The sequence below is a fragment of the Rhinolophus sinicus genome, chromosome 7 (assembly GCF_057876585.1).
Source record: "Rhinolophus sinicus isolate RSI-liver-muscle chromosome 7, RSI-T2T, whole genome shotgun sequence".
Lineage (NCBI taxonomy): Eukaryota > Metazoa > Chordata > Mammalia > Chiroptera > Rhinolophidae > Rhinolophus > Rhinolophus sinicus.
The window spans coordinates 21577834-21599163 of NC_142507.1; the positions used below are offsets into that span (position 1 = coordinate 21577834).

Below are 21330 nucleotides of genomic sequence, written 5' to 3' on the forward strand. Positions count from 1 at the left end.
TTCACAACACCTAAAGCATCATTTTATCCTCAACCTTCTCACAATCATTCTTATGTTTCAAGGCAATGCAGTGTCTGAAACAGTGCAAAGTGCTGTGAGCCCCTCAGCAACTGTATGAGCTCTGCTTACCTCTATGTTACAGTTAAAGCAAAGGCGGTTCAGAGACACTGGGCTATCAACACAGGTGTGAAGGACTCTAAGAACTTTAACTACTATATTATACTATCTCTGTTAATTTATCCTCCCAATTAATTTGTGAAACCAGAAATGTTATTTCCATTTTAAGGAACAAAGTGTCAGAGATTACTGAATGACTTGTCCAAACTGGATCAAATTATGGTCTTGTGACCTCAAGGTCAATATTGACACTTCTTTATGATTAAGGTAATGTGATCAGGAAAGTGAGGGTTTTAGGTTTAGAAACAAGAAGACATAATAACTCTAATATTTACACCTCTAACTTACTTGCAAAAAAAAAATAATTTTTTTTTTCAAAATTCTTAGGAAGGTAGTTTTTCTGCAACAAAAATTAACTAACTGTCGCATTGTAAGCTTCACTATGGAGAGGCCTATTTGCTGAGGAACTGAAGGCAGCCTTTGGCCAACAGTCAGAGGGGAGCTGAGAACCTCAATCCAACAATCCACAAGTAGCTGAATTCTGCAGTAAACTTGCGAGAGATGTTGGAAGTAGATACTTTCCCAGTCAGGTCTGGATATGACCAGCCCTGGTTGACGCTTTGAATGCAGCCAGCGAGAGACCCTGAGTCAGAAGACCCAGCTAAGCCACACTTGGATTCCTTCCCCACAGAGACTATGAGATAACAAATATTGTTTTAAGTCACTAAGTTTTGGGGTAGTTGTTATATAGCAATAGATGACTAATACAGACTGCCTGTATTTAAATCTCTCCCCTTATTAGTTATGTGAACTTGGGCAATTAACTTGAATTCTATCCCTCAGCTAACTCATCTGTAAAATGTTGACAAAAATAATAACACCGTCTGCATAAGGCTACTGTAGAACTAAATAATTAAATACATATTAAAAATTGAATAGAGCCTGGCACAAGGTAAATACACAGGAAATAAATTTTAAAAAGTTTTCTCATTAACAATCTAAGAACCATGTTTTTTTTAAATTGAGATATAATTGACATATAACATATTAGTTTTAGATGTACAACTTGATGATTTGATATATGTATATATTGCAAAATGATTACCACAAAAAGTGGTCATTACCACACAGACACAAATTCTTTTTTCATTGCGATGAGAACTTTTAAGATCATTCTCTTAGCAACTTTCATCTTCCTTAATTTTTAACAATTGAGATATAATTTGACTTACTATGTTTTTCAGATGACAACATAATGATTTGATATTTGTATATATTGTGAAATGATCACCATAATTAAGTCTAGTTAACCTGTCACCATAGTTTACAAAATTCTTTTCTTGTGATGAGAACTTTTAAGATCTACTCTTAGCAACTTTCAAATATACAATACAATGCTGTTAACTATAGCTGTGCATTACTCCCCTGGGGCTTATAATTGGAAGTTAGTACGTTTTGACCACCTTTAGCCATTTCACCTAACCTCCACCCCTCACTTCTAGCAACCGTCAATTTGTTCTCTATCTATGAGTTAGGTTTTCTTAGATTCCACATGTAAGTGAGAGTATACAGTGTTTGCCTTTCCCTGTCTGACTTATTCCACTTATCATAATGCCCTCAAGTTCCATCCATGTTGTCTCAAATGGCAGGATTTCCTTATTTTTCATGGTTGAATAATTTTCCTGTGTGTGTGTGTGTGTGTCTGTGTGTGTGTGTGTGTGTGTGTGTGTGTGTGTACGTTTCCATTTTTTAGATCCATTCATCCATTCGTGTCAGTGGACACTTAGGTTGCTTCCATGCCTTGGCTATTGTAAATAATGCTGCAACAAACATGGAGGTGCAGATATATCTTTTTGAGATAGTGATTTTATTTCCTTTAAACAGATAGCAAAAATGGAATTGTTGGATTATATGTAGTTGTAGTTTTAGTTTTTTGAGGAATCTCCATACTTTTTCCATAGTGGCTGCACCAATTTTCATTCCCACCAACAGTGCATAAGGGTTCCCTTTTCTCCACATCTTTGCCAACTCTTGTTATTTCTTGTCTTTTTGGTAATAGCCATTCTAACAAGTATGAGGTAGTATTTCATTGTGGTTTTGATTTGTATTTCCCTGCTGATTAGTGATGTTGAGCACCTTCTCATGTACCTATTGTCCTTTTAGATATCTTCTTTGGAAAAATGTCTATCCAGATCCTCTGCCCAGTTTTTGATTTTTTTTCTTTTGAATTGGATGAGCTCTTTACATATTTGAATGCTAACCCCTTACCAGATATGATTTGTAAATACTTTCCCCCATTTGGTAGGCTGCCTTTTCATTTTACTGATGGTTTCCTTTGCTGTACAGAGCTTTTTAGTTCGATGTAGACCCAATTGTTTATTTTTGCTTTTGGTGTCAAATCCAAAAAAATAATTGCCAAGATCAAGGTCAAAGAGCTTACCTCCTAGTTTTCTTCTAGGGGTTTTATAGTTTCAGGTTTTATTTTTATGCCTTTAATTCATTTTAAGTTGATTTTTGTGTATGGTGTAAGATAGTGGTCCAGTTTCATTTTTGCATGTGGCTGTCCAGTTTTCCCAAAAGCATTTATTGAAGAGACTATCCTTCCCCTATTAGATGTTCTTGGCTTCCTTGCCATAGATAAATTGATCATATACGTGCAGGTTTATTTCTGGGCTCTTATTCTGTTCCATTTATCTATGTTTGTGCCAATACCATAGTGTTTTGATTACTGTAGCTTTATAATATAGTTTGAAGTCAGGAAGTGTGATGTCTCCAGCTTTGTTTTTCTCTCTCAAGGTTGCTTTGCCTATTTGGGGTCTTTTGCAGTTCCATACAAATTTTAGAATTGTTTGTTCTATTTATGTGAAGAATGCCATTGGAATTGTGATAGGGATTGCATTGAATATGTAGATTGCTTTGGGTAGTATGGGCATTTAAACTAATTCTTCCAGTCCATGAACATGGCATATCTTTCCATTTATTTGTGTCTTCAATTTCTTTTATCAATGTCTTCTAGTTTTCAGTGTTCAGGTCTTTCACCTCTTTGGTTAAATTTATTCCTAGGCAGTTTCTTCTTTTTGATGCAATTGTAAATGGGATTGTATTCTTGATTTTTCTTTCTGATAGTATGTTATTAGTGTATAGAAATGCAACTGGTTCTTGCATTCGAATTTTGTATCCTGCAGCTTTACTGAATTAGCTCATTATTTCTTACAGTTTTTTTTTTTTTTTTTTGTGGGAGTCTTTAGGATTTTCTATATATAATGACACCTGCAAATAGAAACAATTTCACTTCCTCCTTTCTGATTTGAATGTCTTTTATTTCTTCTTCTTGTCTAATTGCTCTGGCTAGGACTTCCAGTAATATGTTGAATAAAAATGGTGAGTGGGCATCCTGGTCTTAGAGGAAAAGGTTTCAGCTTTTCACTGTTGAGTATGTTTGCTGTGGGCTTGTCCTATATAGCCCTTATCATGTTGAGATACATTCCTTCTATAATCAGTTTAGTTTTTATGACAACCTTCTTTGATTCCTCATTTTTCCTTAAGAATGATAATGAGCAATACTAGCTAGTCCTTACTACATTCCAGACACACAGAAAACTTTACATATTAATATATGTAAATTCTCATGTAATTCTCATGATCACCCTATGAAATAGGTTGTTATTAGTATCTCTGTTTTTTTAGATGGAGAAACCAAGGCATGGAGAGGGAGGCTCCATTTCTAGACTCATTTTTCATCCTCATACGTCTAGGCCATAGAGGGTCCTGTTTGTTAAGTGTCAGTTGGGCAGAAGAACGAAGTAATTCCAGAGACAGAGTACCTGGGTTCAAATACTGGCTACTTACTAGTTCTTTGAACTTGGACAAATTACTTAGTCTTCCAGTACTTCATTTTCTTGATCTGCAAAAATGAGCAAAATGTTCTACCTCAAGGAGCTAATATACGTAGTTAAATGAGTTAATATACAGAGAGCATATAGAGTAGCCTCTATCCATTGTGAGCACTGCATTATTTCGTTTTACCACAGTTGGAGTCAGCCCCAACCCTGATACTTGTCCTGTCATCCATTTTCTCGTCAGCTCCCTGTAATGATCAAAGGCTGTGCTGGAAAGTGGCTTAATGAGGAAATGTAGGTAAGGCCGCATTGAAAATCATAGTTTAATTCCCCATTTCCGCCCACCCCCTCACCCCCTGGTAACTATTCTTTATGTCTCTATGAATTTAACTATTCCAGGTACCTGACATAAATTGAATCATACAGTATTTTTTATTTAGATATATAGATTGAGCACCAAGAACTGTGTACTTGAGTTAGAAATTATCCATATGCTCCACTCATTTTTTTTTTTTTTTCACATTTAAAAGCTGAACTATCTTTGCTTTTTCATGAGAAAAAAAAGTTCTCCAAATCTGGGGGGCTACATAGCCTTTGGGGCAGGGAAATACTGGCAAAAGAAAAGGATGAGCCTCAGAAGAGGAATAATGGAAGTCATGAAGACATGAAAATCATCCCTGTAAAAAAATAGTAAGGTGAAGAAGGTAGAAATCTCTTTCCCTTTGATGGGCCCCTCCATTTTCTCACACATTTTACATTTTATGCATGTTTTTCTGGACTCTTTCTATATTGGTGGAAGTAATTAAAGCTATCCCTAATAGCTGTTTTTGCATCTTTACTGTTGATAGGCAGTCTTATGGATAGGGACTTGACAGCTACTTAATGTATCTGTGATTGTAATCGGCATGCCTTCAATTGCAAGAAACAAAAAATCTGACTCAATTGATTTGAGAACAGAGGAAATTCATTACTAATGTAGAGTTCAGTAGCAGTGTGATTTCAGGTATGAGTGAACCCAGATATTTGTTGCTGTGGTTTACTCATGGTTGTAAGATGGCTATAGCTTCTTGTATACATCTTCTCAACCATGTATGAGAAGGCTTACTTTCCTGCTGATCGAAGAGACTTCGATTGTGGATCCACTTCTAATCTAGTCATTGTGACAGGGCAAACGGGACTATGCTGATTGGCTTTGGTCACTGAGGGCCCACCCTTAGAAGCTAGGGTTCATCTACTCAAATCACATGGCAGGGAGATTGAGGATCCTTTAGGAATTACTGGTAGGTTGGCAACCACTAATATCCTTTATTAGTGGGTTAACAGAAAACCATGTGTATTGTACTTCATAGGGCAATTAGGGAATGTCAAGTCAGAGCTGAAATTAAAACATCCCAAGTCAAACTTGCCCTTATCATCGATTGACTTGGGTATTTTTTTTTTTTAAAGATTTGATTGGGGAAGGGGAACAGGACTTTATTGGGGAACAGTGTGTACTTCCAGGACTTTTTTCCAAGTCAAGCTGTTGTCCTTTCAATCTTAGTTGTGGAGGGTGCCGTTCAGCTTCACGTTGTTGTCCTTTCAGTCTTAGTTGTGGAGAGCACAGCTTAGCTTCAAGTTGATGTCTTTTCAGTCTTAATTGTGGAGGGTGCAGCTCAGCTCCAGGTCCAGTTGCCGTTGCTAGTTGCAGGGGGTACAGCCCACCATCCCTTGCGGGAGTTGAACCAGCAACCTTGTGGTTGAGAGCCCACTGGTCCATGTGGGAATCGAACTGGCAGCCTTCGGAGTTAGGAGCACAGAGCGCCAAATGCCTGAGCCACCAGGCCGGCCCCCGACTTGGGGTATTTTAAGTGCTAATTTGACAGCCTTGACCTCTGCCTACAATGTGACTCTGCTTCAGGGACTGAGTGTTGGATCTGGGTTTAAAAGACCCAAATTGAAGTTGTGGCTCTAGCCCTTAATAACAAATCTGCTCTTAGAGCTGGACTCCACACCTGTGCTTTAGAGGGTGCACATGCCACCAACAATATACTTAAAGGCACACAGGATGTGTCCCTCCATTGGTACTCTAGACGTGGCTCCTGCAAATGGCAGGGTGAGGTCTGACCAAGGATTCACTGAAACGCTCTCAATCTCTGCTCATGTGTAAGGACTGATCACAGCGCCCAACATCCTCCTGGGACCATCTGGCTGACCAACTGAGATAGTTACCTATGTGAAGGTATAGGCTGAGCCATAAAAGCACCACACACAGAGATTTTTTGCTACACAACACAGTTCCTGCTATAAATATTCTCTGGGAGGATACAGACTGCTGTACAAGTTTTGTTTTTTTTTTCTAAGTGCCCAAATACTGAGTTTTGATTACAGATTTTTTCAATGATTTATAACTCCCTTCTTCAACTGGAGTAGTTCTCATATTGCGGGTGTCCATAACTCAAAACAAAAAAATGATTTTAAAAAGAAATTAAAAGTTTAATGTAAATTTTATAATCATTTGAATAGTAAACAGGAAAATTTGATCTTTAAAATTCACCTTTCATGTATGAACAGTGAAAAATTAGACAGACCAAGGCTAGAAAATGAGTTCAAAATTGGCACTTTAATATTGATCACATGGTGACGCAAAATCTAATTTTTCATCATTTTCATCAATAGAATAGGAAAAGTGAATTCACCTTTAAGAGTCCTGTTGGCTATGGATTTTTCCAATATGGTGAAAATGTTCATGTAAAAGACTTCCCCGGTCAAAGGGTATTTGGGGCACATGCAGTGTTTTGTAATGCGGGATATGTTTCTTTTCTCATGGGCAGAAAGCACAAATCAATGGATAAGTGAGCATGAATGGAGGAGGAAGTGTTCCTAAGAACTCAGGACAGAAGACAAGAGATCCAAGAAGACTCAGAAGAATTATATGCGCTAACTTTGAAACTCATAACGCAATTGTGGGTCAATTTCTCTAAACTGAAAAATCAGATGACAATAAATACTTACCATATATTTTTTATTTTATTTTTATTTATTTTTTTATTGGGGAAGGGGAACAGGAATTTATTGGGGAACAGGGTGTACTTCCAGGACTTTTTCCAAGTCAAGTTGTTGTCCTTTCAATCTTAGTTGTGGACAGCGCATCTCAGCTCCGGGTCCAGTTGCCATTGTTAGTTGCAGGGACGCAGCCCACCATCCCTTGTGGGATTCTAGGAGTCGAATCAGCAACCTTGTGGTTGAGAGGACGTGCTCCAAACCAACTGAGCCATCCGGGAGCTCAGTGGCAGCTCAGCTCAAGGTGCCGTGTTCAATGTTAGTTGCGGGGGGTGCAGCCCACCATCCCTTGTGGGAGTCGAGCAGTCGAACCGGCAACCTGTGGTTGAGAGCCAGCGCTCCAACCAACTGAGCCATCCGGCCACCAGGGAGCTGAGCGGCAGCTCATTGACTTCATTCTAGTTGCAGAGGGCGCAGCTTGCTGGCCCATGTGAGAATCGAACTGGCAGCCCTGTTGCCCAGAGCTCGCGTTCTAACCAACTGAGCCACCCGTCCGCCCTACTTACCATGTATTGAATGGAGTAAATTGCAAGAATTGTTTGCCATCTTTCCAGGAAAGTACAAAGGATAATGACAACACAATTATTCTAACTGAAGATATGAAAAGCTGTGGTTAATAAAGCGTTTTTACATTTTAGCAGGGGTTTTTTTGCTTAATGCTTCAGCCCCAAGTGGTCCACAACCTGTCATAGGGCAGTGTAAGTAGTGCAGGAAGACACAGAAACTCAGGGGACAGAGAGACTGATCCCAAGAAGAATTGGAAGAAGGACTGGAAAGGCTGCTAAAGATGTGATGTCTGATCAGTGAAAGCTGAGTTAGTTCTAGTCAGGTGAAGCACAGTGTGTTAGGGGAATATTCCAATTGAGGGAACAGCCTGTGCAAAAGCTGGGAAGAACTGAGAGCTGTAGGATCAGGGCTAAATGGTGGGATGAGAGGCGTGGAGGGAGAACAGTGTGGCTGGGCGGTAGGCAGTAGTCAGATTCCTCTAGAATTCGTCTGGGTCCACTTCTGAGCAGCCTGAGATACGATATTAACATGTGGGAAAATGAGTGAACTGTACATGAAATTTTTTTGTGCTCGTTTTTCAAACTTTTTATGACAGAAATTAATAAAAAATGAAAAGTTAAAGAACGAAAGCAAATAACATGAGATAATGTGCTAAGTTTATATCAACAAACCAAAATCTAAGTGAATGGATATTTTCCAGGGGATTATAAATTATTAACAAAACTTATGAAGGCATTAATAAACCTAAATAAAAAGATGACTTAAAAAAATGCTACTATCAAAATGTCTTCCTTAAAAAGGTATCAGGTCTAATATTCCTGGAGCTCTACCCAGGGTTCAATGAATAAATAACACTAAAGTTATTTAGGACAGAGAAATAAATGGAAGGCTTTCAAAGCATAAACAAAACAAAACAAAGTAAACTAACCAAGTGAAATCCAGTAGTGAACTATAATAATACATTATGATAAAGCAGGATTTAATGATAAAATGCAGATACGATTGTATAACTGGAAATTTTAAGTTATTTAGTATTTTATTCAATAAGAACAAAAAAAAATCTCCAGGAAAGAAAAGTAATAACTTTAATTTTAATGCAAGCTACATTAATATTTAATAGAAATGCTTCTAACCTTTCACTGCAAAATAAAAAGCAAGGAACAAGTGCCATTATCATAATATTCCCGGCAGTACTAACCAATGCAATAGGAAAAGAGTAAGAATTAAGAGGCATACATATTGGCAAAGAGAAAAACTCATGTGGATGTCATGATGGCCTATTTAGAAAATCAAAGTGAATCAACTGAAAAACTATTAGCAGAACTATCAAAAAGAGTTCAGTAAGGTGATTGGATATAAAAAATTAAAAGCACCGTTACATATTATACAAACAACACACGCATTAGAAAATTTAACAAAAAAGATCTCATTCAAAATCAAACAAAAAATGTGAAATACAAAGCAATAAACTTGCAAAAAATATGCAAGATTTATATGGTAGTCCCCCATTATCTGTAGGGGATATGTTCCATGACCCCCAGTGGATTCCTGAAACCTCGAAGGTACCAAACCATATATATAAACATACATATATACATATGTATTTACAAATGAAATATATATATAGATGTATATATATACATATATACACATACACATACATAGATATATACACACACACACACACGCCTGGGGTGCCAAAAAAATGTATACAAGTGGACACTTTAGTCAACATTGCTCAAGCAGTAGTTTGCCGTAATCAGAAGTGTCTGGACGCCGATGGCAATCACTTTGAGCACCTCTTGTGATTGCAGAAGTTAAACGGGACTTGTATTCATCTTTTGTTACTGGTATATATTGAGTATTACAATTTTAATACAGTTTTTTCCTTTTTAAAATGTGTGTACATTTTTTTGACACCCTATGTATGTTTTCTGTTGTCTTCCACCCACAAATTTAATGGCTTTTTCATTTTAACTAAACTCTTATCGTGCACAGTGGCCGAAACTTTTGCAGTTTGAGGTGTGACAGCAAACTATCATGAATTTTTTTGCTTCTTCACAATTTCATGAATAGAAAATTCATTACTGTAGATCCTAGCAACCTCAGAATAAATTTTTTTTCCCTAAGTCAAGAACTTGCACCTTTTCACTTAAAAGGAGCACCTTACACCTTCTATTTAGCATATCTGAATTGTTAGCCTCTCTACTCTTGTGCTTTGGGGTCATTAATAAAATAGGGTGACTTGAATGCAAGCACTGTGATACTGCAAGAGTTGATCTGAAAATCGAGACGGCTACTACCGTGTTTCCCCGAAAATAAGACCTAGCCAGACAATCAGCTCTAATGCGTCTTTTAGAGCAAAATTAATATAAGACCTGGTATTTTATTATATTATTAATTATACTATTAATTATACTATACTATACTATACTATACTATACTATACTATACTATACTATACTATACTAATTATATTAAAGACCTAGTCTTATAGTAAAATAAGACTGGGGTCTTTATTAATTTTGCTCCAAAAGACGCATTAGAGCTGATGGCCCGGCTAGGTCTTATTTTCGGGGAAACAGGGTAAGTGACTAACGGTTGGGTGTCATACAGTGTAGACACCAAAAGGCTGATTCACGTTCAGGGATTATGTGAGATTTCATCATGCTACTCAGAACATCGCGCAACTTAAAACTTATGAATTATTTCTGGAATTTTCCATTTAATATTTTCGAGCTACTGAAACCATGAATAAGGGAGAACTACTGTACAACTAAAATGATAAAACTTCACTGAAAGACAAAAGATCAGAATAATGGAGGAGGCATGTGAAGTCTTTGAATAGGAAGTCAATCCTGTGAAGACATCATTCTTCCCAAATTGAAAATTGAAAATCCTAAAAGATTTCAAAAATAGAACTTGATAAATTCAAGTTCATCTAAAAAAAGTAAAAATACTCAGGAAGAATCAAGAAAATTTTGAGACTGATAATGGGGGAATTCACACGTATCCACACATATAATGAAAATTATAGTAATAAAAAACATATGGCACAGGAATGGATAAGTGATCGATGGAACAGGAATTCCAGAAAAAAGTACACACACACACACACACACACACACACACACACACACACACACACAGAGTTAGATTTCAAATTAATGAAGAAAGGTTAATTCATTTAATAGAAAATGATATAGCAATTAGGTATTCATTTGGTGAAAAAATTAGACTAACACATGCATTTGGCTAATACCTGAAAAACTACTCATACCTCACTAGTAATCAAGACATTCAAATTAAAATAACTTTACTGCCAGTTAGATTGGTAACGTCAGAAGTGAAAATATGCAATGTTTTTGAGGGTGGGGGAAACTGGTCCCTTTCATGAGTAGTTGGTGAGAATGTTTTTGAAAGACAACTTGACATGATATACCAAATAACAAAATAAACATGACCTTTGAGCTAAAATTTTCACTTCTAGAAACCTACCCTACTTAAAAAAATACGCGGCAATACTATCTGCAATTACAAAATCTGGGAACAATTTAAATGTTTACAGTTGGGTAATGGTTAAGGAATTCTTACGGACTTGTACTATGTGACTGTTAAAAATGATAGTGCAGGTGTATATGTGCTGATGTGGAAAAATTTGTAAGACATATTAAATTAAAAACTAAATCAAATGTCAAAATAATATAAGCCCACCATTGCACTGTGTGCTCACAAGCTTTTACTGCATAGGAAAACGTCTTAAAGGATAGATATTAGGGTTAACTGGTGTTGCCTTTGGGAAGAGGAATGAAAATGTGGGAGATGGGGCGGACAGCAAGGGCTTAAGGCAGGGGGTGGGGGTGAAGGGTGTTCACTTTGTATTTAAATTGTTAAAATACATATTTATTTATAAAAATGGCTTTAAAATTTTTGCATTTTAACAAGAAAAAAATGATAGAATTGGACGCTAGCAAGGACTGCTAGCGTCCTCACTTGTTTTATGTTAAGCAGCTCCAAAGGTTTTTATCTGTTTTGCATATTTGGCTTCTCGGTGAGGTTTTATTTGAACATGGGGGTTGCATAATAGACTAAAGTTCTTTTGAGCACTAGTAATCTATAGACAGGTCTATAAATCAGTTATATCTGCGTGTGATTAGGGGGCAGGAATATTTAAATCTTGGTCAGGCGTTCTGTTCTACTCATATAAGGTCATGCATGTTCAGGAAGACAAATTAGTTTTAATATTAACAATATACAAGTAAGACAATGTATTGTGGAAATAGCGTATACATGAAAGGCTAAATGACAAACACTAAAAATTAACTGATTTTGGAAATCCGCTTTAACCCCTCCACCTACCATCCCAAGTGGCTAAGTCAAGTCACAGTCTAGTACTAGGGGCCACAGATAGATCTATTTATGATCAATGCTGCTATTATTTAAAAAAATGGTGACAAGTTTATGATATATACCCTAATGCTACATGATGAAAAAGTGTAAAAACAAAACATTGACAGATTTTGATGTTGTAAAACTAATAAAAAGTAATTTAATCCTAATGACCAGTGCAATTGCTCTGTATTGCAAGGCAATCAGGCACGTTGTAAAGTTACAGGACACTGAAATCAGCATTGCTTCTCATTCTCCAACAAAGGTCTTTATTATTCAATAGTTAATTTTTTCTAGTACTTACTGAAAATCCCCTCAAATTAGTCTGATTTCCCCAGCTTCATCCCAGTCCAAACCATGTTTTGTTTAATGTTTAACATGCCCACATTAAAAGATAAAGGTCCAAAATCCCCAATAGCCAGAGTCCTGTCTCTTTCTTTTTACCTACTTGTAAAAATGAGTGAATACAATTTTTATAATACATGAATAATGAAGCAACACATATTCTTCCTCCATTCACTGCCATTTTAATAGAAAAAATAAAAGCCACATTATAAAATATATTTCACATTGTTTTTGCAATGGAAATTTTTAAAACACTAACTTTATAAACTAAAATGTCAAAAAACAAATTCTAAGTGGAGCAAAGACATGAAAGCAAGAAAGTTCTAGAAAAAAGCTTGGATAAATGCATTTATATTGTGGGAGTGGAAAAGATCTTTCCCAAGGACGTAAATGCAGAAGCAATGAAGAAAAAAGACTGATGAGTCTGAGTATATAAAAACTTATGGCAAACAAAACAAAAATACCCACAAGATACGAGGTGTGATCAAACAATATGGTGAATGTTTAAATATAAAAAAAAAAAATTTACTACAGTAAAAGCTACCTTGCCATTAATCTCCCTCAAAGTACTCCCCCTCATTTCAAACATACTTATCCCATCATTCTTGCCACTTTCTGAAGCAGTTCTGGAAGTCCTCTTTTACGTGTCTTTAGTTGCACTGTCATGGCTGCCTCCATGTCCTGAATCATTTTGACTTTGGGGAGAACCAGAAATCGCATGGTGGCAGATCTGGTGAATAAGGTGGATGAGGACACACCGAAATTGCCATTCCAAAAGCGATGTGTGACACGGAGCATTGTCATGATGGAGGATGATTTATGGCACACTTTAAAACACACCTTCTCTCAACCATAGCTCATACCCAACTGACTGAACTGAACAAGATGAAACTTGCTACACACTGTTATTAAGATTCCGCACACTGCTTCCCGTATTGAAGATCCCTGCCTTTTGGTTGGATGGCACTTGGCGGCAGCATTCACCTATGTTTTGATCACAACGGAAAGGCTCTGTGTCACACATCACTTCTGGTACAGCAATATCTGTCAAATAAAAACATTACAGTGTGTCCTCATCCACCTTATTCACCAGATCTGGAACCGTGCGACTTCTAGCTCTTCCCCAAAGTCAAAATGACCAGGAAAGGAAAATGTTTTGAATCGATTTAGGACATCAAGGCAACCAGGACAGTGAAACTAAAGACACGTACGAAAGGACTTCCAGAACTGCTTCAGAAAGTGGCAAGAACGATGGGATAAATGTGTTCAAAGTGAGGGGGAGTATTTTGAGGGGGGTTAATGGCAAAAGTGTCTTTAACTGTAATAATTTTTTTATTTATTTAAACATTCACTGTATCTTTTGATCACACCTCATAAGTCTAACGCTAACAACTGGAAAAACATATTTGCAATACCTACTAAAAACAAAGGGGTCTTAATACATATTAGTAAAGAAAATAACAATCCAAAAGAAAAACTGATAAAAGATAGGAATAGTCAGTTTAAAAGGGCAAAACTATTTTGAAAAGACCAAAATTATGGAAATATGCTCAAATCTCATTCATAATTAAGGAAACACACACTAACAATAAGATACCATTTTCCTCACACATGAGATAGCAAAAACTAAGATGCTTGATGATGCCCCGAGCTGGGGAGGGTGGAGGGAAACATGCATGCTAACCACAGCACAGAATAGCTGATAATTAAAAAAACCCCAAACAGCCCAAATTTCTATCAACAGGGAACTGGTTAAATTATGGCATATCCAGAAGATAGAATACAAGATGGCCACTAAAAGGAATGAGGTAGCTCTGTATGTATATGATGACATGGAAAGGTCTCCAAGATATACTAATAAAAAAAAACTCATTAAGTAAAAAAAAGGTGGGGGGAGTATTGAACAGTGCTGCAATGAAGGGAAAAAAGTGTATTAAGAGTCTACTGCAATTCCTTTCTGTCCTCCGAAGGAATTATAAGATACTGTTAGCTGAGGGTATTTTTAGAGGGATGAATGAAGAGTAGAGGAAGGGGGTGGGAGACTTTTATTTTTCATTTGGACCCATCCTGTACTGTTTGTGCTTCTACCCTTGAAGGTTTACCGTTATTTATTTCAAAAGGGGTTAAATGGGTAGATAGACTATAACTCATTCATTGTTTTCTCTCTGCATTAAAAAAATAACAATAATTGCTTTTTACACATACACACAAAGATGTTACACAAAAATATCTAAAATTTTATAAAGATACAGACATATACACATATATACACACACATGCTGACTGACATTCAGCACAGGAGAATGCCTGACTGTTTCATATCAGACACTCACTGTCCTAATGTACAATACATAGTTAATATTACCCAAAGATCTCAAAGTACTTCATTAACAGTCATTAATCTCCTGTTAAGTTTCCATTTTACATGGTGATATAAGACAATGGGTAAAAAATATCAGTGAATACAGAAATTCCAGCGTCTCATCTGAATAACATTGTAACCACTACATTATCTTTTTGTCCTTTTACCACCTTACTGTTATGATTCAGAGTCTGGTCTTCGGATCAGATCCCCGAAATAAGCAGTGATTGTCTTCAACTTATTATTAAGAAAGTTTTGTTCTATTTCCACTTGCCCTCCAGGCCCAGCTAAGGATGCCACCTAAAAAAAGGAACAGAAGTCATACATACATAAGCATGATTTCAAAATAAATCTTTCAATCATATGTTTCATCAAATAATATGACGACTCTGGCTTTCTATTCAAGTCCTTCAAATCAGGAGGCATCTCAAATGTTCACTCTTACTTTCCAGGTATTAATGCAGTATTTGGTGGCAGAAATGCTTGTTTCAGACACTTTCGATACTACAGATAAGACGATAGTGCTGTTATTGTACAGAACCTAATCTTTCTAATGTCAGAAGCTAAAGAACTCAGAGAAAGAGAAAATGAACACATCCTTTCCAAATATCAGGCTTACTTAGATAGAAATTTAAATAACTCACTTTCAAAAGGTGAACAATTTTGTCCTGTTCCCCTTATCTTCCACATCTTACCCTCTCAATCGTTCAACAGTATGTACTGAGCTATGATATATGATGCATGACACTAGGGATAATACATCAGAGAGCAAGACAGCTATGACCCCACTCTCATGAGAGTTCTGGTGTCCTACTAAATACTTTTTCCTTCTCTAACTGGTCTCCTTTGCTATTTGCCAGCGTGGACTGCCTCCTCCACCTGTTGCTCTACTGTGTGTGTGTGTGTGTTTAAATCTACCCCTCCCTATTTTATTGTGGTAAAATATATTGCTCTTTTTGAGGTCTACTAGAACACAGTGATGAATCCCTTTATTAGGAAGCTAAAAGCACCACCCTCTCCACCTCTACAGAATGAACATCAAAAGAATGCTTCCAACTAGCAGTGCTTTACCCTAAGTTCTTATTCAGGTAGTTTTGTTTTAGTCCCATATTTTTTCCTCCAACCTCTCAAGTCTATTAATTAGTAAATATACTACCTTGTAACTCATGTTGTCATCACCAGAGATCAGGTTACGGAGGAAGCAGTGAGAACTAAGGGAAAGGAGAACGCAGCGGGAAGCCCTGGGAGTCACAGCATTGGAGACGCCGAGTGTTGGAGAAAGGGATGCCCAAAGTACTCCCAGGGACAGGGACAAACAAGAGACATGCATTTTAAAAATTAATTCTGTAACTGTAATTGGCAAAACTGTAGTTGTATACTTTGCAAAGAGAGGCACTATTGGTCTAATTTGGTTTGGAGGCTGAGAGAGTTCAGTTTAATTACACATACATACTACACCAGCATTTAGTAGAATGAAAGATTTATTGTCCATTCCTAATGAGTGTGTATTTTAAAGCATTTCAACTTCCTCTTAGAAAAGAACTAGCAGATACAGAAATAGGGAAGAAACAACAGGTCATTCTATGGTACATTCTTAAGAGAAAGAAAAAGGCCAATAAAGGCAGTAACAATGTCAACATCACCTCTGCCCACAAAGGGACACAAAAGAGATGGGTGTGTTCTTATCAATAGGAATAAGTGGCAACACGAATCAAACAAAGTATTTATTATAGTGATAAAAAGCACACGTACATCCCACTGTTTGCTAATAAAAATGTCATAATTAAGTAAAACTAGAAATTAAAATAGCCTGGTAGTCTCAGAGTGACAATTATTAGGAATAATTGTTTTATTTTCTATTTTGGTATCTTTGTCAGTCTGAGTTTTTTACAAAGGCAAAATGAAGAATTATGTCTTTAAAAAAGCATTTTGTCTAGTATATCTAAAATATAATTGTTTCACAATTTTTCTAAAAGATATAACTTAAGTGCAGTATTTCTCCCATCCCTTTAAACTGCAATTTATTTATAAACAAAGTGAGATTGGCAAACTGAAGTTTTCTTGGGGTGGGGGTGGAGGGTGGGGAAGAACAGAGGAGAAGAAAGGAGAGAACAGAAGGGTTAAGAGAATCTAAGCAGAGCTGAAACAACAGCAAAACATTTGCTAGGATGGGTCTGGTAGAAGAAAAAGCAGTCAGAGGGAAATTTTAATATAAGGTCTACCAATAATTTGCTGTATTGATTTGGAAAGCCCTTAAGATAGGCTTTGACTTTCTAAATCTGAAAAATGGGAATACTATCCATCTCCCCCTAAAAGGCATTTTTTTAATAAGCCATAAATAATGTTACATTAAAATAAATCTCTGAGGAGATATGGTAGTTTCTTTTCTCCGTCTCCATTCTTTAGAGGGTTGCCTGAATTTGGGTGCTTTGGATAGAAAAAGGAATAATGATGTCCTTACTTAAATAGAAGTTTTCTGAGGTCTATTACAAAACAGCAAATGAATTATTTTATTCAACAACTATTTACAATGTGTTTATAGGTTTTTGTTTTAGGCTGTGGAGTGTAGCAAGAAAAACAAAAAAAACCTCTGCCTTCATGAATCTTAAATTCTAGCTGCGAGAGTCAGATGATGGATAAATAAAACAAGTATTGCTCCTGATACTAGAGGCAAAGGTGAATGAATCTATGTCAAAATATAATGACAGGGCAAACCCCACATGCACACTTGGCTCCTGCTTTTAGCACACTTAAAAAAATATTTGAAAGCAGATCTGCTTAGTGTTTAGAAAGAAATTTACAAAAACTTAACAGACTACATACAAGTGTTCTAATTAAAAATAATTTCTGATGGATAATAAAAGGGGACAGGATTAAGATGTACAAATTGCCATATAAAAACACTCATGGGGATGTAAAGTACAGCATAGGGAATACGGTCAATAATGTTGTAATAACTATTTATGGTGTCAGATGGGTACTAGATTTATCAGGGTGATCACTTAAGTTATATAAATGTCTAATCACTATGTTGTACAGTTGAAATGAATGTAAGTATGCTAATTGCAATTGGAAAAATAAAAATAATTTTGAATTTTAGCCTTTTTGCACTTTTTCACATTTTTAGGAGTTGGAAAGACTGTAAAGTTTACGTAGTTCAAGCCAATAAATTAATCCTTTGCTTTAAGCGAACTTAATGACATCAACTTCTAGCTGTCTTTATTTTTCACTAGCAGGTTTAACTGACAAAATATTACTTGGTTCCTTCCCCTTTCCTAAAGTTTAATGGAGAGGAAGAGGGAAGGAGAGGAGAGAAGAGGGAAGGAGAAGAGAGGAGAGGAAAGGAAGAGAGAAAAGGGTGGGTAAGTAAACAGATAAATATAAGCAGTTCTGATTACATGTGATGTTTTTGGTATATTACCTAAATGTACTAGATTTACCAAAAGAAATCCCAATTAGTTTGGACTGCAACCAAAACTAAGGACTGAATGCTCATCAACTAGATTTTACATCAGACAATAAAGTTGTTCTTTGGGGATGCGGGAAGGAGAAACAAGTAAAGATCACAATGAAGGTGATAACTTTAGTAACATGTAACACAGAAGATTTAAGAGTCAAATAAACACTCAAAACTGCATTATTCTTCAAAAGCGAAGTGATTTGAAGTAAAAATGTATGGTAATTGAATGAATGAGGGAAAATAACTTCCAAACCAGATCCTAATGGAAAAACATAAATATTAAGGACAGGAACACTTTAAAATAGGCAGAAAAATTAGAGCACTGAAAAAAAAATCTTCTTTTACTACATGCAAATTACACTAGGTGAGAATTAAGAATACTTTTTATGGGGCCTACAGATCTCTGTCAATTACAGTGACAGGAGCAGCAAACATCTGAAATACTGGCTGTGATTAGAAACCTAATGTCAAAAAGTTTGTGCCTTACCCAAGATGCCTTGTTGTGATCATGTTTCTTTTGTTATAGCCAATTAAGAACCACACAGAAATAAAAGCAAGTTGGGTAAAAATATTTCCAATGAACAGTTATCTGGGAGATAAAAGACAATATTTTTATCAGTGGAAAACCAAGCAACACTAAAAATTACAGGTATTTATTAAAGTTTGTTCTATTTCTTTGCACATGGTAAACAGAAATGAGATTTTTCTATGCTTAAGTGAATAAAACTTAATTTTTTTTTTTTTCCTGATAGTTTTTCATATAACGTGAAGGCTAACCTCCGGTTCTCACAAATATTAAAGCTTTGTCCCTTACCTGTTCTCAGAAACAGATACTGGAAACATGCAGATTATTCTTAAATTCAACAAGTTACTAAACATGATAGACCAGAGTCGGGAAGCCTTTGCTATTAGCAAAGATCTTGTATGTAGCACTATGTGTGGCGTCCTTCTATTCTTTATCTACATCATTTACTGAAAGAATTTACTCAAAGGAGTGAATATAAGCTTCTATTCAGAAATATCTGTGCCTTTCTACTTTGACTTACAAGGCTAGTTCCACAGCCCATCTGGAAAACAACATGCAGTACAAGGATGAATACTGTTTTTAACTGTTCAGCAGCAAACTTTCTAAGGGAAAAGCTGGCTAATAAACATTAGAAGCTGATCAATGGTATCCTTAATTGCAATGTATGATTAAGCAGTGGATTTCACTAAGAACAGAGTTGGTCTAAAAACCTGGGAACGGGCTACTAGAAAAGAGAATACCCACGACAGATAAAGCTCAGCAGCAAGTGTCTTTCATTTTGTGGTGAATTTTTAGCCCTCTGTCGTCTTTCTCACCAACCAGGAATGAAATAAAATGATTCAGCTGAGATTCTATATAATTCCCTTTGCTTCTCTTGTCATAACTTCTATTCACTACTCTCAACCTCAAGGTGGGCTAACTCTGTGATAAGAACTGAATCTGCTCCTTTTCAGTAATGGATACCTGTCAGTGGAGACAGCAAAGCACTCTGAATGCTGCCATTGTGAGCCAGGATGACCTAGCAAATCACTGAACTTCCCTAGTTCACCCGCCAATAAAACCAGGCTCATAACCTGACTCGCTTACTCCAGAGTTATGATGAACAACGAAAATGTGTAGGGAACCCCATAAACTCTAAGTATGCCATTAAGAAGAAGTATTTATTAAGCTCCCATGTTGTAATACAGATGCAGGGTACTGGTCCTTTGCAGCAGGAATGTGCTTTGGAATGCTCTGAGTTTTAAAGCTTGGGTATTTTCAGGTGAAGCAGTTTTAGAATTAATTATTCCTACATGTACCAGAAGTCCAATTTAGTTCTTAGCCCTCTTTCAACTCTCTTCTGCTTCCGGTGTCAAAAACTGGACTAACACCTGTTGAGATGACTCCATCATACCGACTACATGGGTAGAGTTTTGACTGTATTAGAGTGCTGCCATTAGACCAGACTGCCACCATGGAAATTTCATTTTCAACAATTTGACACAAATTTGTTATTAATCCTAATATTTAGAAAACAGTAAGGTGCCATTTTTAAATTGAATAAGCAAATACTACGATAGCTTGGAACTGATATTTGCAAAGAAATTAATGGTCAATTTTTATTGTATTCAGCCAAAAGCAAACACTAAAAATGCTAATGAACTGAACTTAGTTGTATTTAAAATGTATTTCCAAATAATATTACCGGTTTCCATATTTTAAAATAGTTAACAATACAAAAATATTTAGTTTTATTCAAATGCATATAACTGTATTCTTTTGTATGACAAGTTTAAGAAATGTTACCTATCAATAAGCCCTCTCTCTCCCTTTCCCTAATAAACTATTAGAAGTGTGATGACTGTTATAAGGAGGAACTTTTCCCTTCTGAGACATTATGTGTTGGCTCCAATGGGAGGCTCAATCACTCTACCAACTAGAAAGAGATCTCTTGATTAAATCTAACATTCACTTTTATACTTAAGATACAACTTAAACAAATGCAGGATAAGTTCTACCTACAGTATTAGGTCAATTTATAAATATTTTCCTGCTTTATCAGGAAATAAAATAGGTAGGTTTTGGCCTAATTGTTATGATGTCTATTTGAGTGGAGTCATAGGAGGGTGCAGTACGTCTACTAGACAAGCGCCACAAACTACATGATGCACGGCCTCCTAGTTAATTTTCAACACAATTCTTAGGGATGATGCTCAGTGTTGTCCTACTCTCTCGTACTGGTATGAACAAATTAATATGGCCGGAAAAGTACAAATGCTGTCACTTTTCTGAAGCTAGACATTTTAGTTATAAAATCAAACAAAGATAAGGAGGTACTATATCAAACCAACCAGGAGCTACTCCTCTCACCAATCCTGTGTCTGCCCAATGTTAAGAGATTCCACCTTGGCCGCCCGGTGACTCAGGCAGTTGGAGCTCCGTGCTCCTAACTCCGAAGGCTGCTGGTTCGATTCCCACATGGGCCAGTGGGCTCTCAACTACAAGGTTGCCAGTTCAATTCCTCGAGTCCCACAAGGGATGGTGGGCTCTGCCCCCTGCAACTAAGATTGAACACGGCACCTTGAGCTGAGCTGTCGCTGAGCTCCCAGATGGCTCAGTTGGTTGGAGTGCGTCCTCTCAACCACAAGGTTGCCGGTTTGACTCCTGCAACGGATGGTGGGCTGCGCCGCCAGCAACTAGCAACAGCAACTGGACCTGGAGCTGAGCTGCGCCCTCCACAACTAAGACTGAAAGGACAACAACGTGA

At 36.7% G+C, this 21330-nt stretch overlaps 1 protein-coding gene across 2 annotated transcripts in view; it reads right to left on the reverse strand.

Annotated features, from left to right (window-relative positions):
* Positions 1 to 8573: 8573 nt before the first annotated feature.
* Positions 8574 to 21330, reverse strand: part of TGS1 (trimethylguanosine synthase 1) — a 43145-nt gene continuing 30388 nt past the window's right edge. Inside the window, exons 13-14 of one of the 2 annotated variants that reach the window (XM_074319028.2) lie at positions 18546 to 18647; positions 14769 to 14898 (exon numbers count right to left, since the gene is read on the reverse strand). In XM_074319028.2, coding sequence (XP_074175129.2) covers positions 18579 to 18647 — 69 coding nt within the window. In that variant the 3' untranslated portion in view covers positions 14769 to 14898; positions 18546 to 18578. Of the gene's footprint in view, positions 14899 to 18545; positions 18648 to 21330 lie in introns of both variants that reach the window. The other variant, XM_019711075.3, reaches the window with a different exon arrangement.